At 40.3% G+C, this 25008-nt stretch overlaps 1 protein-coding gene across 1 annotated transcript in view; it reads left to right on the top strand.

Annotated features, from left to right (window-relative positions):
- The first annotated feature begins 759 nt into the window (after positions 1-759).
- The window catches only part of foxo1b (forkhead box O1 b), a 57308-nt gene continuing 33059 nt past the window's right edge, over positions 760-25008 (top strand). Inside the window, exon 1 of the mRNA XM_036594571.1 lies at positions 760-1607. Within this exon, the coding sequence (XP_036450464.1) occupies positions 1056-1607 (552 nt within the window). The 5' untranslated portion in view covers positions 760-1055. The remainder of the gene's footprint in view (positions 1608-25008) is intronic.

Genomic DNA, 25008 nt, shown 5'->3' with positions numbered 1-25008 from the left:
GGCTTGTTATCCTCTCAGCAGATTCGTGTTTTAGGGGTTTGTTTGCTTTGTACTTGCTTTCACGTTGATTTCTAAATACTTCCTAACGTCTAAACTTTGGAGAAATTTGCAAGCACAGCTTAATGGGACTGTTTACTAATGCTTAAAGGGGAATTCCACCCATTTTCCAAAAATTCAGTCCTTGAGATGTCATTCAGAGTGGTTTGGTGTGAAATGGTTCAGGTTTCTTTACAGTGATGGTGATAGGAACCAGGGGTCACCATGACTACAACACAAATATAGACATTTTATTTACTGTCCAAAACCACCAGTGAACCTACACGAGTCTTCTGAGTTTATATGGAATGTTGATGATGGTAAAATAGTCATAAATGTGGAAAAAAATATTGCAAAATATTTTGGGTGGGACGGTTTTGCTTCACAACACCCTGCATGTACCCCTCTGCCACGAATGGATTAAAATAAATTGATTAAAATACATCTAAGCCAAAACGTTATCACTAAAACAGTGTGTTAGTCATCATTTCATATAATGACTTTCTGTGAGGGAGCTTTTAGAGGGGGGCGTGTGGTTCCTATCACCACCACTGTAAAATCACTCCAAACCCTGCTGAACGACTTTCTTAACATCACAATCTTTTAATTATGTAGAATTTTTTGAAAAATGGGTGGAGTTTCCCTTGAAATGTGTAATCTTTTTAAGATTTGATTGTTAGAATCGTTGAAATATAGCTAAACAGAAAGGAAATCAACAGGTGGTTGAGTATGCAGCGGAGAGGCGGGGATATGCAAATAAGACACGCGTGATTGGACGCTCTGCGCAGGAGTGGGCGCGGTCGGCGCTGTGGTTGGTGTCAGTTTACGCCGCTTCTACAACTAAACTCACTCTGAAAGCTGAAGCATGGTGAGAGCTCTGCATCACTGAGCGGCTCCAAAACATAAACACCAACTTTTTTTTTCCAGAGAAGGTTTGAGGGAACCCAGCCATGCATAGCTGCTCTTAGTTTGGGTGAAAAGGCTGCGGAAATTCACTCGCTCTAGCTTCAGTTTTCGCCATGGCCGAGCAGCGGCAGCTGGTCGATTTCGACCCGGACTTCGAGCCTCTTTCCCGTCCGCGCTCTTGCACTTGGCCGCTGCCGAGGCCGGACCTCAGCGAGCCGGGCGGTTCGAGCACATCCTCCCCGGCGCCTTCGGTGAAGCAGGAGCCGGGCAATGTGGACTTTATCAGCAGCCTGAGCCTGCTGGAAGAGACGGAGGACTACCCGGAGGATGGGAAGGGGTTTGTGCCGTGCAGTGGCTTCCCGTGTCCGGAAGGCTGCGTCCACCAGCAGCCCCAGCAGCAGCAGCAGCAGCAGCAGAGCCCCAGGCTGGTTCAGCAGCAGCAACAGCAGCAGCAGCAGCAACAGGTGCCTCTTTCCGGGCAGAGGAAGAGCAGCTCTTCCCGTAGAAACGCCTGGGGCAACATGAGCTACGCGGATTTGATCACCAGGGCCATCGAAAGCTCCCCTGAGAAGCGCCTCACTCTGAGTCAGATCTACGAGTGGATGGTGAAGAGTGTGCCTTACTTCAGGGACAAGGGGGACAGCAACAGCTCCGCGGGATGGAAGGTACACATTAAAGAGGAACTCCACCAGTTTTCCAAAAGTTCCCCATAATTAAACGGTTAAGAGGTAAACAAAGTTCAGTCAGAGTGGTTTGGTGTGAAATGCTCCATTTTAGAGAAACCTGCAGAGTCAGAACTGTGCACAGTGGTGGTGATAGGAACCAGACGTCCACCTCTAAAAGCTCCCTCACAGAAAGTTACTACATGAAATGGATATGAATTCACTGCCTGATGTCTGAGACGCTGTTTTACGAGAAGATTTTGGCCTTAAAATCTGTTCATGGTGGAGGGATACGTAATATGCAGGGCGTTGTGAGGCAAAATAATCCCCAAAGAAAACTTGTTGTCTATTTTACCCATCATCAACATTCCATATAAACGCTCAGAAGACTCGTGTAGGTTCACCGGTGGTTTTGGATAGTCAACAAAATGTTTGTATTTGTGTCGTAGTCATGGCGACCCCTGGTTCCTATCACCACCACTGTAAAGAAATCTGAACCATTTCACACCAAACCACTCCGAATCACTCTGTTTACACCTCACACACTAAAGTATGGAGGAATTTTGAACAATTGGTGGGATTTATATTTAAAAGCTCACTCCAAAACAGTGCTTACCAATCCTGGTTTTATAAAAAGGATTTATAGTAATAATATAGTGTTAGTATGTAATAATAATGGTAATATAGTTTAGTGTTGGACAGTGTTATAAAGCATTATAGATTATTTTGTAATACCAGAAGGATACTGGAATCACTTTAATTATTTGTTAGTTTACAGTAGGGAAAAACACAAGTAATATAGATTATATGGGTTTGTAATAGTACAGAACTTCCTATAGCATTCCTATAGGTATCTAAAAGTCAATTGGGACTGTTACTCTACAACACGGTACTACACAAGTATATATATTATACTTTATATATAGTATTTATAGATAATATTGCAGTACTAGAGGGATTTCTGTATGATTCCCGCCAGAGTTAATGAGGGGCACTCACTTTACTTTCACTTTAGTTTACCGTACTTTGGTTTACGCATTGTTTACTATAGGGGAGAACACCAGTAAAGCAGATTATGCAGATTAATAAAGCTACAGTGCACTCTGTATATTACACAAGTCATTTACATGATATACGAGGGTGGAAAGATGAATAATTTTTAAACTGAAATTGCAATTTAACAGGGTGCAGTTTTCAAACCACAAGAGCTTATTTTATTAAGTTAAAGAGCTTATTTTATTGAGTTTATTACAGCCTACATTACTAAAAATGCTGTTTTAAGAGGGGAGATTTAACCAAATAACTCGGAGCCTGTGAACTGCCTGTAGAAACGTTAGACCAATTAGATCTAACCAAACCCCCATGTGTTGTGACATCATAACCACAACTTCACACTCTCACACACTATATTCAGGGGTCAAGCTTCAAGCCGGAAAATACGGTGTATATGGACATTCTGGTCAAAAAAATAGGCCTGAACATTAATTTATAGAAAATAATCACAGTTCAAATTGCAGTTGCAGAAAATTAGTCAGAAAAATCACAATTAGATTTCTGTAGGATGCCTTCAGGAATCAGTTGGGACATTTTGGTTCACTTTACACATGTAATATAAATTATGTAGGCTCCTATAAGAATTTATGTGCAATTTCTATAGGAATATTAAAGTAAACTGGGACAATTACTATACATTACTATAGAGCACAATGCAAGAATCATGCATTATGTAATAATACGTTTCTATATGTTTCCATTTGGGGAAAAAAAATAAATTTATGGGAGTTAAGTAAAAGTACTATAGATTATATGGGTTATTGCTACAGGACTTTATACAGGATTCCCATAGGAATCTTAGAGTAAATTGGAGCAGCTAGTGTAGTTTGTTGTAGGGAACAATTCAAGTGTTATCAATTATATACGACAGGAATTTCTATGCAATTCCTATAGGAATCTTAAAATTTCCCTTGAAATGTCCCTTAACTTTCGTCCTATTTGGCTTAAGTGATGTGATTTGCTTTGTGCTCATGACTGTGTTCAAACATTATTGATTAGCTGCATCAAGTGTGTTGCATTTGGGTCCAAACCTGCAAGAAGGTCAGTAGATGTCCAGGACGTGGGTTGGTGACCACTAATGTAGTGGATAAAGTCCGTCAACCGTACCTGAAAAACAGGGCACTGGCTGAGCGGCTGTGCCCTTATTGCACATTGATGGTCAGCAGTGGCTTTAGTTATTAATATTGAAAGAGATAAGATATATATCATAGGCCAAGTTACAAGTGTAGCTGTTAAGAGATTATGAGCTGTAATAACAATGAGAGATTACAGCCTTGTGTATATTGTCTAACATGTCCATGCAATGAGTGAAACTCCTATAACAAAGAGAGATTATAAGATGTAATATACTTTCGCTATATAACAAGTGAGATAATGAGATTATAAAATATCATTTTTCTTTGTGTAATAACCGTGAGAGATTATAACCTGCAATGTTATGTTAGCTGCGTGTTATGAGCTGTAACATACATGTAATAATGAGCGTAACTGTTAGAGTAACGCAATGTAGGATTATAAGATATGCTGTCACTGCGTGCAATAATAAGTAAGATATGAAAATGTTATGAGATGTAATTGAGCTACATGTAATAACAATGAGAGATTATAATCACTAATTTAATTTACCTTTGTGTAATTAGCTATAATGTCAAACAAGTATAACTTTGTGAAAGAATATTAGAGATTATAACTATTATATACATAATAAGTGAGATAATGAGATTCTAACATCATGTACATGTAATAACAATGAGAGATCATAACCTGTAAGGTAATTTAGCTACATACTATAAGCTGTAATGTACATGTAATAACAACTGAAAGACAATGTGAGATTGTAAGATATAATGCACTTTAGCTATGTGTAGTAACAAATGAGATCATGAGAAATTATAAAACATAATTTAGCTACATGTAATAACAATGAGGGATTATAACCTATAATATAATTTAGCTCTATGCTATAAGCTGTACTGTACATGTAATAACAACTGAAAGACAATGTTGAGATTATAAGATATAATACACTTCAGCTATGTGTAGTAACAAGTGAGATAACGAGAGATTATAAAACATAATTTAGCTACATGTAATGACAATGAGAGATTATAACCTCTAATGTAATTTGTATGCAATGAGATACAGTGTACGAGAGATTATAACCCTTAATGGCATTTAGCTGTGTGCAGTGAGCTATAATATGCATATAATACCAAATGTAGCTGTGGTGCAACAGAATGAGAGAATATTAGATATAGTATAATTTAGCTGCATATAGTAACAAATGAGAGATTATAAGGTAGGATTATGATGCAGTAATTAGAGATTATAACCTCTATAATGTAATTCATCCGTGTGCAGTGAGCTGTAATGGACGTGTAATAAGAAGTGTGACTGTAGAGAGAGGAGGACAGGGACAGATTATAATCTATAATGTGATTTAGCAACGTGTGTAATAATAGTAATGCGTGCAGCTGTTGGTAAAAGGTTGCTGGCCTGTATTTTGAGAAGTGCTTGTGAAGTCCCCCAGCGACGCGTGGTTTGGTTTGGGATTTCTGGGACGACAGTTGGGGGACTGCACACGCACACCCAAGACTCCCCCCCCAGTGTTTTGCAGCACGCCGGTCAGTTTCACAGCGTGTGGTCAGCGATCAGTGCGGTTATTAGGTTTGACAGAGAAGTCGTAGCAGGTTTAAAGGGAGATTTATCTGCAGACACGTTTTAGCAGCGAACAACTTCCTCGCTGTACGTCTGCAAACGGAAGAGTGAGGTTAGCTGAGGTTACGTGAAAATGTCCCATGCTCGCAGTAGGTACAAAGATGTTTCAGTATGAGTAATCCAGGAGAGGAAGGTGAGATACGCAGAGGTAGAGTGAGCGTGTGTGTGTGTGTGTGTGTGTGTGTGTGTGTGTGTGTAAGATTAGAGTTTCAGAAGGTGAGTCATTTTTAGCAACCTACTTTTAAAATGTTTGACTTTGCATGTAGACTTTGTGTTCATGTGCTGCAAAATCTTTCACTCTAATTACTGTATTTACATCAGACCCCTTACCTTACATTTTCAAAACAGTATGAAACAATATAAATATAAATGCAGTATTAATATACAGCACTATGCAAAACCAGAGAGCACAAATTTACAGTCAAAACAACGATTAAATACAAGTAAATCATTTTTCAGTGTCTGGAAAAAGCAAAAAACATATTAGCAGGAATTACACAGAAGCTTCGTAATGTTCTTTGTTTTATTATTCTTTATTTATGCTTTTTTTGGTACCATTTTCACAAGTCGCAGTTTTTGAGTTAGAACCATGAAACTTTGATCGTACTGTACTAAAACTGTGCGTTTCGGATTGATTGCATGTAAAAAAAAGATATCTGTCACTTACAAGTGCATAAATATACACACATATTAGCAGCCGCCTGGGATTCGATAGCAACGGCCTAGCAGCACCTTAGAAACCTCCTGGATATCACAGCAGCAGCCTAGCAACAACTTAGCAACCACATAGGAAACCATAACAACAACCCAGAACACCTTAGCAATCAAATAAAAAATCATAGCCACGGCCAAGCAACACCCCACAGCGATTGCATAGCAATGGCCTAGCAGCATCTTAGCAACGCCTATTATCATAGCAACAGCCTGGAAACACCTTAGTAACCACCTAAGAAACAATAGCAACAGCCAAGCAACACCTTAACAACCACAGGGATTCCATAGCCACGGCCTAGCAGCACCTTAGCAACCCCCTGGATATCATAGCAGCAGCCTAGCAACACTTTAACAACCACAGGGAATCCATAGCCTAACAACACCTTAAACCACCTCTAGTTATCATAGCAGTAGCCTAGCAACACCTTGGCAACCATGTAAGAAACCATTGCAACAGCCAAGCAACACCTTAACAACCACCTGGGGTTCCATAGCAACAGCTTAGCAACACCTTAGCAGCCACCTAAGAAACCATAGCAACAGCCAAGCAACACCTTAACAACCACAGGGATTCCATAGCAACAGCCAAGCAACACATTAGCAACCACAGGGATTCCATAGCAAGGGCCTAGCAACACCTTAGCAACCCTCTGGATATCATAGCAGCAGCTAAGCAACACCTTTGCAACCACATAGGAAAGCATAGCAGCAGCCTTAGCAACTACCTTAGAAGCCGTAGCAATAGCCAAGCACCACCTTAACAACCACCTAAGAAACCGTAACAATAGGCAAGCCACAGGGATAGCCTTAATAGCCTTAACAACCACAGGGACTCCATAGCAACAGCCAAGCAACACCTTAACAACAACAGGAATTCATTAGCAGGGGCCTAGCAGCACCTTAGCAACCCCCTGGATATCATAGCAGCAGCAGCCTAGCAACACCTTAGCAACCACCTAAGAAATTGTAGCAATAGCCAAGCAACACCTTAACAACCACAGGAATTCATTAGCAAGGGCCATGCAGCACCTTAGCAACCTTTTGGATATCATAGCAGCAGCAGCTGAGCAACACCTTAGCAACCACATAGGAAGGCATTGCAGCAGCCTAGCAACACCTTAGCAACCACCTAAGAAATCGTAGCAATAGCCAAGCAACACCTTAACAACCACAGGAATTCATTAGCAAGGGCCATGCAGCACCTTAGCAACCCGTTGGATATCATAGCAGCAGCAGCTGAGCAACACCTTAGCAACCACATAGGAAAGCATTGCAGCAGCCTAGCAACACCTTAGCAACCACCTAGAAAATTGTAGCAATAGCCAAGCAACACCTTAACAACCACAGGAATTCCATAGCAGCAGCCAAGCAACACCTTAACAACCACCTGGGGTTCCATAGCAACAGCTTAGCAACACCTTAGCAGCCACCTAAGAAACCATAGCAACAGCCAAGCAACACCTTAACAACCACAGGGATTCCATAGCAACAGCCAAGCAACACATTAGCAACCACAGGGATTCCATAGCAAGGGCCTAGCAACACCTTAGCAACCCTCTGGATATCATAGCAGCAGCTAAGCAACACCTTTGCAACCACATAGGAAAGCATAGCAGCAGCCTTAGCAACTACCTTAGAAACCGTAGCAATAGCCAAGCACCAACTTAGCAACCACAGGGATTCCATAGCAATAGCCTAGCAACACCTTAACAACCACCTAAGAAACCGTAACAATAGGCAAGCCACAGGGATAGCCTTAATAGCCTTAACAACCACAGGGACTCCATAGCAACAGCCAAGCAACACCTTAACAACCACAGGGACTCCATAGCAACAGCCAAGCAACACCTTAACAACCACAGGAATTAGCAGGGGCCTAGCAGCACCTTAGCAACCCCCTGGATATCATAGCAGCAGCAGCTGAGCAACACCTTAGCAACCACATAGGAAGGCATTGCAGCAGCCTAGCAACACCTTAGCAACCACCTAAGAAATCGTAGCAATAGCCAAGCAACACCTTAACAACCACAGGAATTCCATAGCAGCAGCCAAGCAACACCTTAACAACCACAGGAATTCCATAGCAACAGCCAAGAAACGCCTTAGCAACCACAGGAATCCATTAGCAAGGGCCATGCAGCACCTTAGCAACCCCCTGGATATCATAGCAGCAGCAGCTGAGCAACACCTTAGCAACCACATAGGAAAGCATTGCAGCAGCCTAGCAACACCTTAGCAACCACCTAAGAAATCGTAGCAATAGCCAAGCAACACCTTAACAACCACAGGGATTCCATAGCAGCAGCCAAGCAACACCTTAACAACTCTTAACTACCTTACCAAACACAGCTGATCCTCAGCGTCCGGTCAGCTGTGTGTATGTGTGTACATATGTGTGAGCTGGGCTACAGGTTTGCTTCCACTGTGCCAGACAGGCAGTCATATATTTCCCTTATGTATAATATATAAGTACCTATATGTAATATTCACATGTTCTGTACATATTATATATGTAAGTATCTGCATGCAATAATAATGTGATCCATTTACATTATAAATATGTATGTATCTATATGTAATAATTTAATGCCCCACATATATTATATTTATATTTAAGTATCCATATGCAATAATAATGTGTTCTATAAGTATTATACATATATATATATATATATATATATATATATATATATATATATATGTATGTATATACATATATATACATATATGTATCTATATGTAATAATATGTATAAGTATTATACGTATCGCTGTTGTCAGAAGAAAACCTCGTATCTCCGAAATAGTAATTTTACAGGAGAAGGAAAAAACCTACTTTACTTGTAATGTAAGTCAATGGAACCAGAACTTTTTTCAGAGTCATTTTGGGCCGTTTCTCAGTCGTGTGTAGACCTTGTGCTTAAACACTGAAAGTCCTGTGGTGCTCTGAGATGTGGTCAGTCACGCCGGCTATCACAAATCGAGGCCTGCAGTTCCGTTGCGGTTTTACAGCCTGATTTCTCATGAGCTAAATTAAGCCTGCGGACGGTTTGTTTTGAAGCGCCGCTTTGCAGTTGTTTACCTGTCTTCCTCCCGCATGTGTCTCTGTGCACAACTGCAGCACTTCATACTGGAGACTTATCGTCATTTTGCTATACATGCAACTTCAGCTGATCATATGGTACATACAACTACACACATAAAAAAGATGGTTCTTCAAGGGTTCTTTAGTAAAGGCAATGGTTCTATTTAGAACCATGATTTGTATATAGATCCATTTCATGCTTAAGCAGTTCTCTGCATGGTGAAATGTGTTGTATATGGGTCTATATAGAACCTGTTTCAGAATGGTTGGTGCTATATAGAACCATATACAACACATTCTCCATCAATCTGAAGAACCGTTTCTACATGCAAAAAAACATTTAGGCATGAAATGGTTCAATATAGAATTCATGGTTGTATATAGAACCATTGCCTTTACTAAAGAACCCTTGAAGAACCATCTTTTTTAAGTGTGCGCACATTTATTTACAGTACTGTACAAAAGTCAGAGACCACTTATGTAATTTCCAGTCAGATTGGTAATTAAGTGCCAGTTATTCATTTTTCTCTCTCAGAAAACGTTAATAATTAACAGAAAAATACACATAAACATCAGCAAATAATACACACCTTAAAATTTTGTCCACTCATCTGGGAACAAGATCCTAATGCGTGGCCACAACTTAGTAAAGCGTGGAAATGACATAATTAAGTCGTGGCCACGACTTAGCGTTGGAACAAGATCACGCCTTATTAAGCTGTGGTCAACGCTTAATTATCTCATTCTCAGGCCTTTCTAAGTCATGGCCACACATTAGGATCTCGTTCCCACGCCTTACTAAATCGTGGCCATGACTTATCTTGTTTCCACACCTTACTAAGTCATGGCCACGACTTAACTCATTCCCATGTCTAGCAAGTCATGACCCAACATTAGGATCTCATGGCTGCACATTAGGATCTCATTCCCACACCTTACTAAGTCGTGGCCACACATTATTTTTATTTATACGGTATGTCACCCGCAGGGGTCTGTACAGAAGTAATCAAACACATTCAGTGGTGTTGAGGTCTGGACTCTGGGGTGGTCAGTCCATCGTTCAGCTTCTTTGTTTGATGTGTCCGTCTCCTTTTCTCAGTGAGGTTCTTCTTGATCAGCTACACATCCTTTCAGACCCACAGCGCTGAGTCGTCTTCTCACAGTGGAAGGATGGACAGAAACACCTGTGGATGTTTTCAGATCTGAAGCAGCTTGATTTTCTCCTCTCTCTCAGAGATGAAAGCTTTAAGTGCTGTTCATCTGATGGGGGCAGTTTTGGGGTCGACCAGCTCTTCCAGGTGGTTATTAGGAGGCACATTTTCTTTTTTTGAACTTTTGGAATCTCCTGGTTTTCCATTTAATTACTTTTGACTTTATCCTTATTTATGCAAGTGAATTATCTATATATCTAATCTCCTAAATACAGTAATAACTCGTACTTAACGAGCGTTTCGACCAGAGATGATAACAGAAGGGAGCTCTCTGACTTTTGTACAGTATTGTGTTTTGTAAAGGTTATGACAGCTTTTAGGTGTGGAATTCTTTGTCTGTCACTCAGGACGCTGGTGTCGATGTGAAGGTGTGTGAGTGACATCAGAAAACCGCAGTTTTTACGCCTTAGACGTCAGAGCTCCCTCCCTCCACACGCCCAGCTAAAAATAGCCGCAGGATTACCTGTGATTACCTGTGCAGGTAGACTCTGAGGCCTGCATGCCTCGACAGGATGCTGCTCTGACGTCAGAGTTTCTGCGTTCCTGACGCTCGTGGGATGTTTTCTGGTCTGCGTTTTTTCCGGAGCTCGTACAGGAACGCCCGGCGTGCGCAACATTTCATAAGAAAACTTCGGAACCCACTTTCTTATTTTTATTAAGCTCCAGCTGATATGAATATTTGTGGCTGGTACTGATTTCAGGGGCCTAAAAGTTTCGTTCAGTGTCTCTAACAGTCTTGACTTTGTGGTTTTTGACACTGTATGACTCACTGTTACCTATAAACATACAGTATGGACAAAGTTCAGGCTTCAGGATGACCACTGCTGCTGATTTTACTGAGTTTGTGTGACGTACTTTTGTCCATTTATGGGGAAAATAGTGTAAATTTAGTTTTTTGCTGGGCTGCCGGAGTGTCAGCTGAGGTCAGTGGTGCTCTTTGATGGATGATATCGTTTCTGTTGGTTTTTAAATGCTGCGTTATAGGCTAATCAATACAAAATATACTGTGGCCCCAAAAGTATTTGGACATTGGTGATTGAAATATTAACATATTACCTTAAAATATTGACTTAGTATCTCAAAATATTGACTCAGTATCTTGAAATATTGACATAGTGTTTCAAAATATTGATGTACTGCCTTGAAGTATAGACTTAGTATCTGCTGCACCATTTAAGGTGGAACGGGAAAATTCGAACAAGAAGCTGGCGAGTAAGAAGCTTTGTGTTTGACGTACATTTGACATGCAAAACCTTCGATTAGCAGGCTGACAGACAGAAATCCAGCTGTGGTTTTTAGGTTCAGGTTCAGGTTCTCGTTCAGAATCTCCCTCTTCAGGTTCATAAAGGTAAGGCGATCCTATTTCCAGCTTGCGCCATACTGTCTAAATGGGCGGTAAAGTTTGGCTTAGAGGCTGTCAATCAATCTGCTGATGCCCACGCCCACACAGGAGAATGGAGAAAGAAATAATAGAAACACTCCTTTTAATGTCGTCAGGTAACTGAAATACACAACGTTGTTTGCGTAAACATTTATTTTTCACAGATTTAAAAAAACAACTGTGCAGAGTGTCCAGATACTTTTTGCAGAACCACTGTAGTCACACACACACACACACACACACACAGTGGCCTGTTTGTGGGGAGTGTGTGTGTTTTGGCTGATCTGTGTGTGTGTCTGGAATGTGGTGGGTATTCCTGAGTTTGTCTCTGTGGAATACCAAACCTTCCCACTGACCTCATCGGCAGCGTGCCCGCTCTCTCACCACCGACATCATCTCACTGTCTCTGCCCGAGAGAGAGAGAGAGAGGGGGGTGTGTGTGTGTGTGTGTGTGTGTGTGGTGTGTGTGTGTGTGTGTGTGTTTGTGTCTCTCTCTCTCTCTCTCTCCCTTCTCTCTCCCCTTCTCTTTCTCTCACTCTCTCCCTCTTTTTCCTCTCTCTCTCTCTCTCTCCCTCCCCTTCTCTTTCTCTCTGCCTCCTTTTCTGTCTCTCTCTTTCTCTCTATGTCTCTCCTTCCTCTCTCTGTTTCTTCCCCCACTTTTTCTCCCCCCTCTCTCTCTTTCTACTCTCCCTCTCTCTCCCCTTCTATTTCTCTCTCTCTCTCTCGTTCTCTTTCTCTCTTGCTGTCTTTCTTCTTTCTCTCTCTTCTTTACTCTTTCTTTTTCTCCTGTCTTTCTTATTTCCCTCTGTCTTTCTTTTCTCCTCCTCCCTCGTTTGTCTCTCTCTCCTTTATTCTCTCTCTCTCCCCTCTCTCTTTTTCTCTCTTTTTCTTTCTTCCCCTACTCTTTTTCCCCTATCTCTCTCTTTCCCTTTTCTGTCTCTCTTTCTCCTCTCTTTCTTTCTTCTCTCTCCCTCCCTCCCTCTCTCTCCCTTTTCTCTCTCTCTTTCTTCTCTCTTTTCTCCCCCTCTCTCTGTTTGTCAGTAGGTTTGAATGTTTAACTGTGACCCTGTGCTTTTAGCAGATGAACCTTGTTATCCGCTCGTGCTTTTGAAGTTTTCGGCGGCCCCTCTGACCCAGAGACACACGTATTCACTCCTGCTCACTCTGTGTGAACGAGAGTGAACTGCAGGGCTGATCTGTATAGAGCTTCACTGCACTGACAGAACAGCGGCACTCAGACATCATTATCGTTTTCATATGAATAAAATATATGACACCAACACTGTTATTGCCAACAGCGAGTAAGGCGGCTTATAGCTAACAGTCGCGCTCAGAGCCGCAGTAGACTCGAGTGGGATTTCCTATTTTAACCCTTTAAGGCTGCAGAAAAAAGTGGCTCTTTCTGTTGTTTATTTACTCGTTTACCCTTATAAAGTGATTTCTGAATGCTGTGAGTTGGGGTTAGTGTTTGGTTAGGTTACATACTGTGTTTATGTATCGGCATCAGCAGATATGTATATGAAAAATATCAAATATTGGCATCAGCACACAATTCTCATATCAGTGCCCCTAATTCCTGTATTCTTGTCCAAAAATGACATTTATGACTCAAACTAAACATTTTTTTTCAACTAATAAAGTGATTTCTGAATTCTGTTGTCACTTTTAATTTGACATGTAAACAAAGTGATTTAGCAAAGCTACAAATTCTGAGATTTTCAGAGTTCTGAGACTCTCCAAGTAGGAATTTCCAGGTGAGGAGATTCCGAGTTCTAGTCAAACACAGCGTAAATATCATTTGTTTTGAGCAAGCAGCTAGGGCTGGGCAATATGATAATATACATCGTTATTGTGATAAATTATATCGCAATATAATGCAATATGCTTTTCTTATCATATCGTCGGTGCTTGTTGAAACTGACCAACTGCATATTTCATTATAAAGAGAGCAAAATTAGTCCTGTTTAACTGATTTAGTGCATAATGAATAAAAATCATTGTGTTCACAGTTATTGATAGTATTTTTTTAAATGTAGCACTACTGTTTTTTTTTTCTCTGTTCCAAATAAAGATCATGACGTACAGTGTATCATAAAAATTTCTTGAAGTATCCCGATATAATATTTTCGCCATATCTCCCACCTCTACAAGCAACTTAAAAAAGATGGTTCTTCAATGGTTCTTTAGTAAAGACAGTGGTTCTAAATAGAACCATGAATGCTCAAAGCTTCTTCAGATTGATGGAGAATGTGTTGTATGTGGTTCTATAGAGAATCTCTTTGAAAACGGCTGTGCTATAGTTACGATGTGAAGTTTGTAACAATAGCAGAAACATTTTTGATGCTATATAGGAACATATTCAACACATTCTCCATCAATCTGAAGAACCATTTCACCATGCAAAGAACACTTTTAGCATTGGTTCTATGTAGAACCATTGTCTTTACTAAAGAACACCTGAAGAAGCATCTTTTTAACCCTCTGTTGCACAATGTTGCCTCAGGGCAACAAACCCATTTTCCTCACTTTACAATAACAATATCCATATTTAAAGACAATGACATGCTTAACAATAAAGGAAACAGTTTCCAATGTCAACAAAAAGCAGGTTCCTGGTCATAGTGTCTCTTAGTGGGAACTTTTAAACCTCTTTTTTAACATTCAGTATAATTTTTTTTTGTTATGACAATTTGTAGAAATATGCGTGTTGCCTAGAAGCAACATTGTGCAAATCGTGCAATGGATTTGACCAGTCACAAGCCGGGTCTCACCAGCTCAGGGAACACGGCTCTGTATCATTTCTTCCCATTGTTGTACAATGTTGCCTCAGGGCAACAAACCCCAAAATGACCCCTGCACACATTATTTTAAAAAAAGGTTTTGATATTTAATAATCAGGTCCATTTTATGCAAGAAAAGTGAATTGAATATTTCTTTTAAAATTGCTCTCATAACGTGCAGTAGAGGGTTAAGAGTGTAGTAATAGTGTCGATACCTGAATTTGCATATTTTGATGTAATTTATCCCAATAATGATAAACTATACAGTAGCAGCAGAGGTAGCCGTGTGAGATGTGGTCACATGAGCGGGGCTGTAATGTGTAACGCTGCTGCTGGAAAGTAAACAGAGTGAGTCAGTTTGTGAGGATGGACGGGTCATTGATACTCAAATACCAAATCACTGCGACTGACCTTGACTGCCGTGTTGGGGCTGTTTTGAACGCAGGAATTCAGGAATACATTCAAACTAACATCCTTCTCTGAAGACCACTGTTTTTCTACGTTCTAGCTACACTACCTCAAAAGTTTGGGAACACCTAGCTTTTCAAAATGAGGAATGTTTTATTTGTTGGATTGAAATCTTTTTAGAAAAAGCAATTAGCCATTATTTAGGCCAAACCTGCTCTTCGTACCAAGGAAGACACTTTGATTAACACGAAGCTGAGTGTTGAAGATAAATATGCACCAAGCATTAGTGCAGAGCTTTCATCTTTATTAAAAGAGTATTCGACTGATTTTTAAAGAGAAAGTTCTGTAAAATAAAATGGTTAAGATGTAAACAGAGTGATTCAGAGCGGTTTGGTGTGAAACGCTCCGTTCTAGAGTAACTTACTACGTCAGAATCGTTCACAGTGGTGGTGATAGGAACCAGACGTCCACCTCTAAAAGCTCCCTCACAGAAAGTTACTACATGAAATGGTTATGAATTCACTGCCTGATGACTGAGACTCTGTTTTATGATAGTTTTGAGAAGATTTTGGCCTTAAAATCCATTCATGATGGAGGGATACATAATATGCAGGGCGCTGTGAGGCAAAATAGTCCCCAAAGAAAACTTTTCAGATTTTCCACTATTTTCCATCATCAACATTCCATATAAACTCAGAAGACTCGTGTAGGTTCACTGGTGGTTCTGGATAGTAAATAAAATGTCTATATTTGTGTTGTAGTCATGGCGACCCCTGGTTCCTATCACCACCACTGTAAAGACGTCTGAACCATTTCACACCAAACCGCTCTGAATCTCTCTGATTACATCTCACACTTCTGTGGAGGACACGAGATTGAATGCATACCTTTTAAACTTTAAACTGATGGACTTAAAAGTGACCTCTGATAAATATTTTGCATCTGTTGTTCTGCTTATCTGTTTCCTACCTAAAGTGTGGTGGGTGATCCACTCACTTAAAATCAGTCCTCCAGAGTAGTTTGTGATCTGCGTGTCCACGTTGGTCAGTAAAATGGATCAGCATGTGGAAGCGGAGCTTTTACTGTGTTTCCTATCCCTGCATAAAAGTAGCTCTGCTAACTTTATTGTTGGATGCACTGCAGGAGTTTCTGAGCATTTATTACTGATCTGTTTTTAATCAGAGAAACAATAATAGACCACTAGCCATGTTTACATGCAGCCTAATAATCCGTTAATAATCCGACTAATAGCTCAATCGGAATAGAATACGTCCATGTAAACACCTCAATCGAAATAGTTTAGTCTGGTTCAGGCCATTCGGAATGCAGTTTCTATCCAACTGATCGAGGTGGGTAATCCAGTAAATAATCCGTTAAATAGAAGAATAATATCCTTGTAAACGCCTGTATCTGATTACATTCCCTATCGGAAAGTTTAAGTCGTTCTGATCATGTTCATCGCGTCATAGTGAAAGTTTATACCGTTCAACATCTGCAGAGGAGACGAAGTTTATGCTCTGATCTTTAAAAGACGGCGGTGGGACGGACGTCCATCTTATGTGTCTCAGAGCACGACGTCTTCCTCTCGGCCTTCTTTAATAAGGACATGTGAAGGACGTTTTCCTGAGTCTGACATCATTTTAAAGCAATTAAAAACACAAGCGCTGCTCACTGCTGCTCATCTCACTCTGACCGGACTCACGTGATGCTGGTTGTCATGGTAAGTCTACACTAAGCGGTTCTCTACACATGCGTGGAATTTTGGATCTGATTACTTGTAGTGAGCATGTAAACTGAGATTTTCCATCAGATTGTTGAGCAGAGTGAGAATAAACACCTCAGTCTTCATCTATAATCAGAATGTATCCAATCGGATTGGCGAAAATCTTTGCATGTAAACACAGACACTGAAGTGTCAAGTGTGTCCCTATTTAATTTGCCTATTAAAGTAACTGCAACAACAACATTAATAATGGAGAAGAGTAGATTAACTGCTTACATGGCCAAGTTTTACTACTCACTGCTATAACTTAAGAATAGCTCAGCTAGTTTGCACTGAAGTCCCTGTAGTTACTGAACAATAAGCCTTAGTGTGTAATAAGCCTGAGATTTTAAGGGGTTAAAAGTTAGAAATGGCTGCTTTATGTATTGATCAAAGAGGCTGGTTGTTTAATCTATATGTTAACATAAAGAACGATTAAAGCCTTTACGTTAAGGTGGTTTTCGGCCAGCTTCTGAGAATCTTTCACAAAGATAAAAATCAGCACAGAGAGTTTGAAGCTGGCGTTTGTGGTTCCTCTTGATGATACGTGCCTGCAGGTATGCAGTGCAATTAGCATCGTGCAAGGTGCACAGAGACGGGGGGAGGGGGGTGAAATGAGATGAAAGCGCCCTGCTCAGCTGTACGGGCTGCGACACGAAAGATGAGAAAAAAAAAAAAATCACGTGAAACCTGAAAGTCTTCTGAGAATTCATTAGATATCAGAAAAATCCCCAAAGAAAAATGTCAAAAGGAAGTTACATATTACAGCAGTCAGCACTCTGCAGTCTTTTCTCCTCTATTGTCGCGCTTTCGCACGCGGTGCAGCGAGCAACGGGTTAGCTGACATTTACTGCAGCCGTAGTGCGGTTCTCTGCATACGTCATTTAGCAGGTAAAGGAGCCTCGTGTCGGGTTTTTAGGGTTAAATTTAATTCACCGGTTTTAATCTGTAGATCGGGTTTAAACGTGACGTCATTAGCGAAAAGGCAACTTCCGAACTTTTAGAAATTTTTCCAGAAGTGCTTAAAGTATAATCAGTCGTTCAGAGCAGCGGACGTTCTATTTGGCCTAGTTACGTCTTTAGTTACGTCAGTATTAAAACATATTTCTGAATCTATAGATAACCGCGCACATGATGCAGCATTTAGCTCCGCCCACACAATCCGATTGTGTTCTACTCACATTTGTTTTCACCACGTTCGTACACACTTGAAAAGATGGTTCTTCAAGGGCTCTTCGGTAAAGAAAATGGTTTTATATTTACATGAACACTCAAAGAACACATGATTAAAGGGTGCTTTGCATCGTGAAAGGTTCTTTAGATTGATGGAGAATGTCTTTATGTGGTTCTATATAGAACCTTTTTAAAAAGGGTACTACTTAGCACCAAAAGGGTATTTCTATTGTTATAGGCTTGACATCATAACTATAGAAGAACCCTTTTTTAGTGCCATATTGAACGCTTTTCAAAAAGGTTCTGTATGGAACCAACTACAGCACATTCTCCATCAATCTAAAGAACCTTTTAGCAATGCAATGAACAATTTAATCATGCAAAGGGTTCTTTGGGTGTTCATGGTTCTGTATAGAGAAGAACTCTTGAAGAACCATCATTTTGAAGAGCGTACCATTCCACCCCCCACGTTAGTAGTCGCTTTACTCTAAAGTACGGCTGGGCGAGATGACAGTATAAACTGTGTCACATGCTTTTCTGAGCATATCAGTACTTAAAAACACTTCCCACCTGCATGTTTGATGAAAGAGAGCAAAAGTAGACCTGTTTAGTTGGAGTTAGTGCAGCAAGTGTGTGAAATGTTGAATAAAAATGATTTTATTCATTATTGTTGGTGGTATTTTTTAAACGTGGCACTACTTAGTCTGTTCAAACTTATCAGTTGTCAGATATATATAATATATATCGTGACATATCAAGTATCATAAAATGCCTTAAAGTATCGTGATATAACATTTCTGCCATATCGCCCAGCTCTACTCTGAAGGCCTTTGCACACCAAGAGTGAATTATTGATGCCATTTATTTGGGTGTCTGTAAATGAATTTAAACTCGTGTATAACTGATAACATTTTCCACACTGAACGCGATTTTTCAGGTGCAACACTCTTTATTCACCCTCTGTTCAGTTTTTGCAGGTCCACGTTATCCGCAAAATTGCTAGTAAAGTTTCGGCTCCTGAATGAGGCGGTGAGACTCCAAGCTTCTTTCACTTATCTATAATGGAAAGTAGCCCACTTAACGTCACCGTTTGACCCCAGATGATATCAGCGTCACCTGAGGACATTCTGCCCTTCGATCGGAAAAAATCATATTTGCATTTTTACAGCATTTTTGGCAGTTTTGGTGTCTACCCGGTCTTCCCGGTGGTTGTTAGGAGTCCTATTTTCTCTGTAGCTTTTATTCAGTTTTTGAACTGCAGTTTTGGAAACTTATTTTCCTTTGTCTTTCTGCTTCCTCAGGTGGATTATTTTATATCTAATCTCCTCACAAACATCTCCTGAAAATGAATATCTTGCACTTAATGCTTGTTTTCACTGGATTTACTGTGTCTGTTCCAACGTATCAGTTGTCAGCTAACAGATATATCAAGGCATATTGTGTGTTGTGAAAACATCTTAAACTATCATGATATTACCTTTCTGCCATATCGCCCAGCTCTACTCTGAAGGCCTTTGCACACCAAGAGTGAATTATTGGTGCCATTTATTTGGGTGTCGGTAAATTAATTCAAACTCGTGTATAACTGATAACTTCTTCCACACTGAATGTGATTTTTCAGGTGCAACACTCTTTATTCACCCTCTGTTCAGTTTTTGCAGGTCCATGTTATTCGCGAAATTGCTAGTAAAGTTTCAGTTCCTGAATGAGGCGGTGAGACTCCAGACTTCTTTCACTTATCTAAAACGGAAAGTAGCCCACTTAACGTCACCGTTTGACCCCAAATGATATCTGCGTCACCTGAGGCCATTCTGCATTTTGAGCGAAAAAATCTGCATTTTTACAGCATTTCTGTGTGGTTTTGGTGTCCACCAGGCGATGCGGGTGGTTGTTAGGAGTCCCATTTTCTCTGTAGTGCTTAATCACTTTTTTGACCTCTGTTTGAAGTTCTGGAAACTTCACTAATTTTCCTTCCTTAGGTGGAGTATTTTATATCTAATCTTCTCACAAACATCTCCTGAAAATGAATAAGTTGCGCTTGTTTTGACAGGTGATGAAATAAATGAACACTATTCACTTGACTTCTCCACAGTACTGTATATATGTATATGTTTATAAAATGCTGGATGGAGTAAAATAATGGATGTGTGATTTGTTGTTTACAATGACGGCTGTTCCCTGCTGGTTAATAATAATTTCTGTAAATACAGGAAACTTTCACTCACTACAATAACACAGGCTGGCACAGGCCTCATCAGAGCTGAGATCAGTCGCCGCGAGCTGGCCTGAGATGAAGGAGTCAAGGTAGAACAATGCTAACATGTTAGCCGCGCTGGAAGCGTGCCAAGCGCTTTGTTCCACCATAAGTAAAAAGAAGAACTTTCGGATCGGTGGGAATTCACCTTGCACTCGGCCAAAGGCATTCCCTTAAAGCCTGTTTACATCGGTTATAAATAGTGGTCCGTATTTTGGTTCCTTCGCTGTTCTTCGAAAGTGGGAAATGCCAGCTATTTTCGAGTGTTTCGCAATAAGGAGCATTAACAATAACAGATTTGTGGTTATTTTTATCAGTCAGACCGAAGGTGGCCACAGAGAGGTTAGTGTGTGTGTGTATGTGTGTGCCCGCGGTTAGATCTGGTCATGTGTGATTGCACAAACACACACTTACAGGAATCTCACTGATACGAGCCAAAACTCGCTGCCCGAGGGGCTGAAGAGACCAAACACCAAACCACGAAGAATCTGATAGCCTGCATTGCAAATACACAAAAATATACATAGCTGTATTTTTGCTGTTGTAACATATATTTACAAAAAGGTGTTTTTTTTAAGGTGATCTCTGAAACTTTTGGCCTGTTATTCACTGATGAAGACTTTATTACAAATTAGACATTAGATTCAGTATCTACTATGAATTATTCCACATTTACTATGAATTATTAAGTGTCTACTGTGAATTATTCCATAGCTACTATTAATTATTCAGTATCTACTGTGAATTATTCAGTATCTTTTTATCAAATTTGCAATATCTACTTTTAATTATTCAGTATCTACTATGAAATATTAAGGAACTACTATGAATTATTCAGTATCCACGATGAATTATTCAGTATCTGCTATAAATTATTCAGTATCTGCTATGAATTATTCACCATCTACTATGAATTTTACAGTATCTACTATGAATGAACTTCAGTATCTACTTTGAGTTGTTCAGTATATACTATGAATTATTCAGTGTCTACTATGAATTATTAAGGAACTACCATGAATTTTTCAGTGTCTACTATAAATTATTAAGGAACTACTATATATTATTCAGTGTCTACTATAAATTATTAAGGAACTACTATGAATTATTCAGTGTCTGCTATAAATTATTAAGGAACTACTATGAATTATTCAGTGTCTACTATAAATTATTAAGGAACTACTATGAATTATTCAGTGTCTGCTATAAATTATTAAGGAACTACTATGAATTATTCAGTGTCTGCTATAAATTATTAAGGAACTACTATGAATTATTCAGTGTCTACTATGAATTTTTAAGGAACTACTATGAATTATTCAGTGTCTACTATGAATTTTTAAGGAACTACTATGAATTATTCAGTGTCTACTATGAATTTTTAAGGAACTACTATGAATTATTCAGTGTCTACAATGAATTATTAAGGAACTACTATGAATTATTCAGTATCTACTATTTACTATTCAGTATTTGTACACACAAAAATGAAATGTCTCTTCTCTAACTTACAAACACTGATGTGCTGTGGATTGAAAGTTTACACTCTACACAGATTCTCCGCTTGTGGTTCACACTTCTCCACAATGAGCTACGAGTCAGAAATAATTCATACGCAGCATTGAAACAGTTTGTTCTCAGCAGCAGTGGCTGCTAAAGAGGTGAGTTTGGAGCGGTTAGCCGCGCTGACAGACGTGGCATCGCCCAGCGGGATAGCAACAGCATTAGTCAGCCGCGGCACACGGACGAGACAGCGTGAGAGAGAGAGAGATGAACGTACAGTCAGCACTGCTGGCAGGCCGTCAGCTCCGAAACAGCACGGAGGTGAGAGAGAGAGGGATTAGCTGACAGACAGACGGCCAGACGAACTGATCCGTAATGACAGATATGGAGTGAAAAAACAAGCCAAAGAACACGGCCAGGTGTGGACGCTCGTCTGCGGATGAGTAATGACTGAAATACTACGCTCTTTGTGCTCTGCATGACTTTCAATAGCAAAATTAATTACTTTGACTTTATGAACTTGAACATACAAAAGCCAGTGCTACTGTATTGTGGCCTGCACTGTTTACTAGGGGAGTAACCTTAACATATGGCACTGTGCAAAAGTCAGAGCCCACCCTTCATTTATTTCATTTCCAGTTAAAACAAGAACAGGTTCATTTTTCTGCATCAAGAAAAAAAGCCACAACTAAATGTCGTTTCAGATTTGTCAGTATTTAGAGCTCATGTGACGAACACAAGGCCCGTCCTGCATAGCCTGCATAATTCAGGCCCGTGAAATGATTTTAATTTTCTATTAATATTAGCCCGTTTCACAATGTGCTGCACTACAATCCCCAGCATGCACTCCTCTCCCTCACCCAAAAGAGCTTAACCCTCTGGATTCTCTCGATTTTTGCATGTATTCTTAAATCCTCCTCTAAAGGCTCTTCATATATCATGATCCTCATATGTTTCATATCAAAATGCTCCGTTATCTTCATCACTACTTTCCAAAACTGCTGCAGCAGCTTCAGCAGCTGTAAACTCTCTGCACGCCGTTTCACATGAGTCGCCGATGTGGACTGAATGAAGAATGAAGGGTTTCCGGCGTGATGGTCAGTCCTTAGTGATTTCCTGAGTGTCCGTTGGTCAGTTTCACACAGAATGTAGACGGACACACCAATCCACCAGTTCCACACGGTGAGAGGCAGATGACGTGTATCTCAGCCCCTCTTCACAGGCTCATAACTCCGGATGTGAGTCTCGTATGATCTCGTGATAAGATGGAATGGAAAGGGCGACTCTACAGATTCAGGAAGTGTTTGAACTGGATTTCTGTGCTGGATCATCACAAAGAGAGAGGAACATCTAATTTGACATGCGGATGAGTTCATAGATGGTTAACAGTTATCTGTAGCAAATGTGGCCTATATATGTATAGATAGATAGAGAGAGAGAGATAGATAGATAGACAGAGAGAGAGAGACAGACAGATAGATAGACAGATAGATAGACAGACAGATAGTTTGATACATACATACATAGACAGATAGACAGACAGATAGACAGATGTCTACGACACAGTTGCCCTCCTTACACTCCACTGGACAACCAAAATGTTCCCATACTGCTGATTGAATGTGCCTGGTGGGTCTCTAATCTCAGGGTTATTATTCATCTTGAGCTAATTAAACTAGCTAAACTTTTACCACAGCCGTGGTCACTCAGTCATGACTGGTTAAAAATAGTCACATGACACATGCAGCTGGAAGATGATAAAATATGTGTAATGTGCAATATTTACAAAATATAAAGTTTGCCATAATTTTACGTAGTATAGTGATTTAGTGATTTTACTTGTGTCATAGTGTTAACTGTGAAATGAAACACAGTTAACACTAATGAGAGCTCACCAGCAGCAGGTTGGGGTTTGGGGAGGGGATGTTTGTATCGTGCTTTCGGTCTTGGTTTCAGAATCGTTACACCCCTAATATTCAGTGTGTCACTCTTTCCCTTTATTCCAGCTTCCATTCTTTTCAGGAGACTCGCTTTCAGCTCCTCAAAGAATCTGCAGACACACCTCCAAAGTTCAGTCTTAGAAGCTGGTTGATCATTTTCTGAAGTAATCAAACACATTCAGTGGTGTTGAGGTCTGGACTCTGGGGTGGTCAGTCCATCGTACAGCTTCTTTGTTTGATGTGTCCGTCTCCTTTTCTCAGTGAGGTTCTTCTTGACAGCTACACATCCTTTCAGACCCACAGCGCTGAGTCGTCTTCTCACAGTGGAAGGATGGACAGAAACACCTGTGGATGTTTTCAGATCTGAAGCAGCTTGATTTTCTCCTCTCTCTCACAGATGAAAGCTTTAAGTGCTGTTTATCTGATGGGGCAGTTTTGGGGTCTACCAGCTCTTCCAGGTGGTTGTTAGCTCACTTCCAGTTCTGTCAATCGCACAGCTTCTAAAGCTGAATAGTTCATAGGTTTATGTTTAAAGTCAGTGGTTTAGCTTATTTGAGGGAAGAGCAGCCACAGCCGGAGTGGTGCAGATGTGGCGTAGATGCTGCAAAGTTTGTGAATGGGTTTGAGTGATTCATTTAGAGGGTGTGTTCAGCGTGGCGAGGGATTAGCGCTGTTCATCTGTTTCATGTTTTTAGTGCACAAAGGCACAAAATATTACCGCACTATTCATTTAGTGAGATAAAGAGTTAATAGTTAAACTGTTTTTGGTTCTGAGGCGAGTCCGCTGCTCTGCGAGACACGCGCTGGGAAATGAGCGCACGCCTCAGGAATGGAGGATGTTTGACGTCTTTCCTCCTCGAACATGCTTCCTCCTCTCTCTCTCCCTCTCTTTTTCCCTCTCTCTTTCTCTAGCTTGCTCGAGTCACCTCTTGTTATTGTGCGCTATAAGGCCGTGTCTTCCACTTTCAGCAAGGCTGAAAATCAGGTCTAAATTTAACGGCTCAAAGCAGAAAACTGTCCAATCAATAGTGGACAGAGTTCAGAAATCTTAGAGATACAGTTCATATTTCTGCACAAGTTAAAGTTCGAAATAAATGGGTCATTCAACAGAAACGTCCACTGTTCTATCTGTGCATAGGCGTCACTGGTGTTACCGATCCTCATTGGTGTTACACATAATAAAGGAAACACCAGAGACATTTTAATGAACAATGCATTTTATAATAACTGCTACAGAGCATCAAACCACATGTGGTCAGTCATGGAAAATCCACTAAAATATGGAATTTAATCCATTTGTATTCTATTTTTTCACAGTTACCTCAGAATAAAGTGGGTCACACCAGTGACTTCAGCTAAAAGCTTCATATGAAATCATGAGCTAAATGAGAAAATCTCTGATAACTGAAAGACACAGTGGACT

The sequence above is a fragment of the Colossoma macropomum genome, unplaced genomic scaffold (assembly GCF_904425465.1).
Source record: "Colossoma macropomum unplaced genomic scaffold, Colossoma_macropomum, whole genome shotgun sequence".
NCBI lineage: Eukaryota > Metazoa > Chordata > Actinopteri > Characiformes > Serrasalmidae > Colossoma > Colossoma macropomum.
This window is presented reverse-complemented; position numbering and strand designations above follow the sequence as displayed.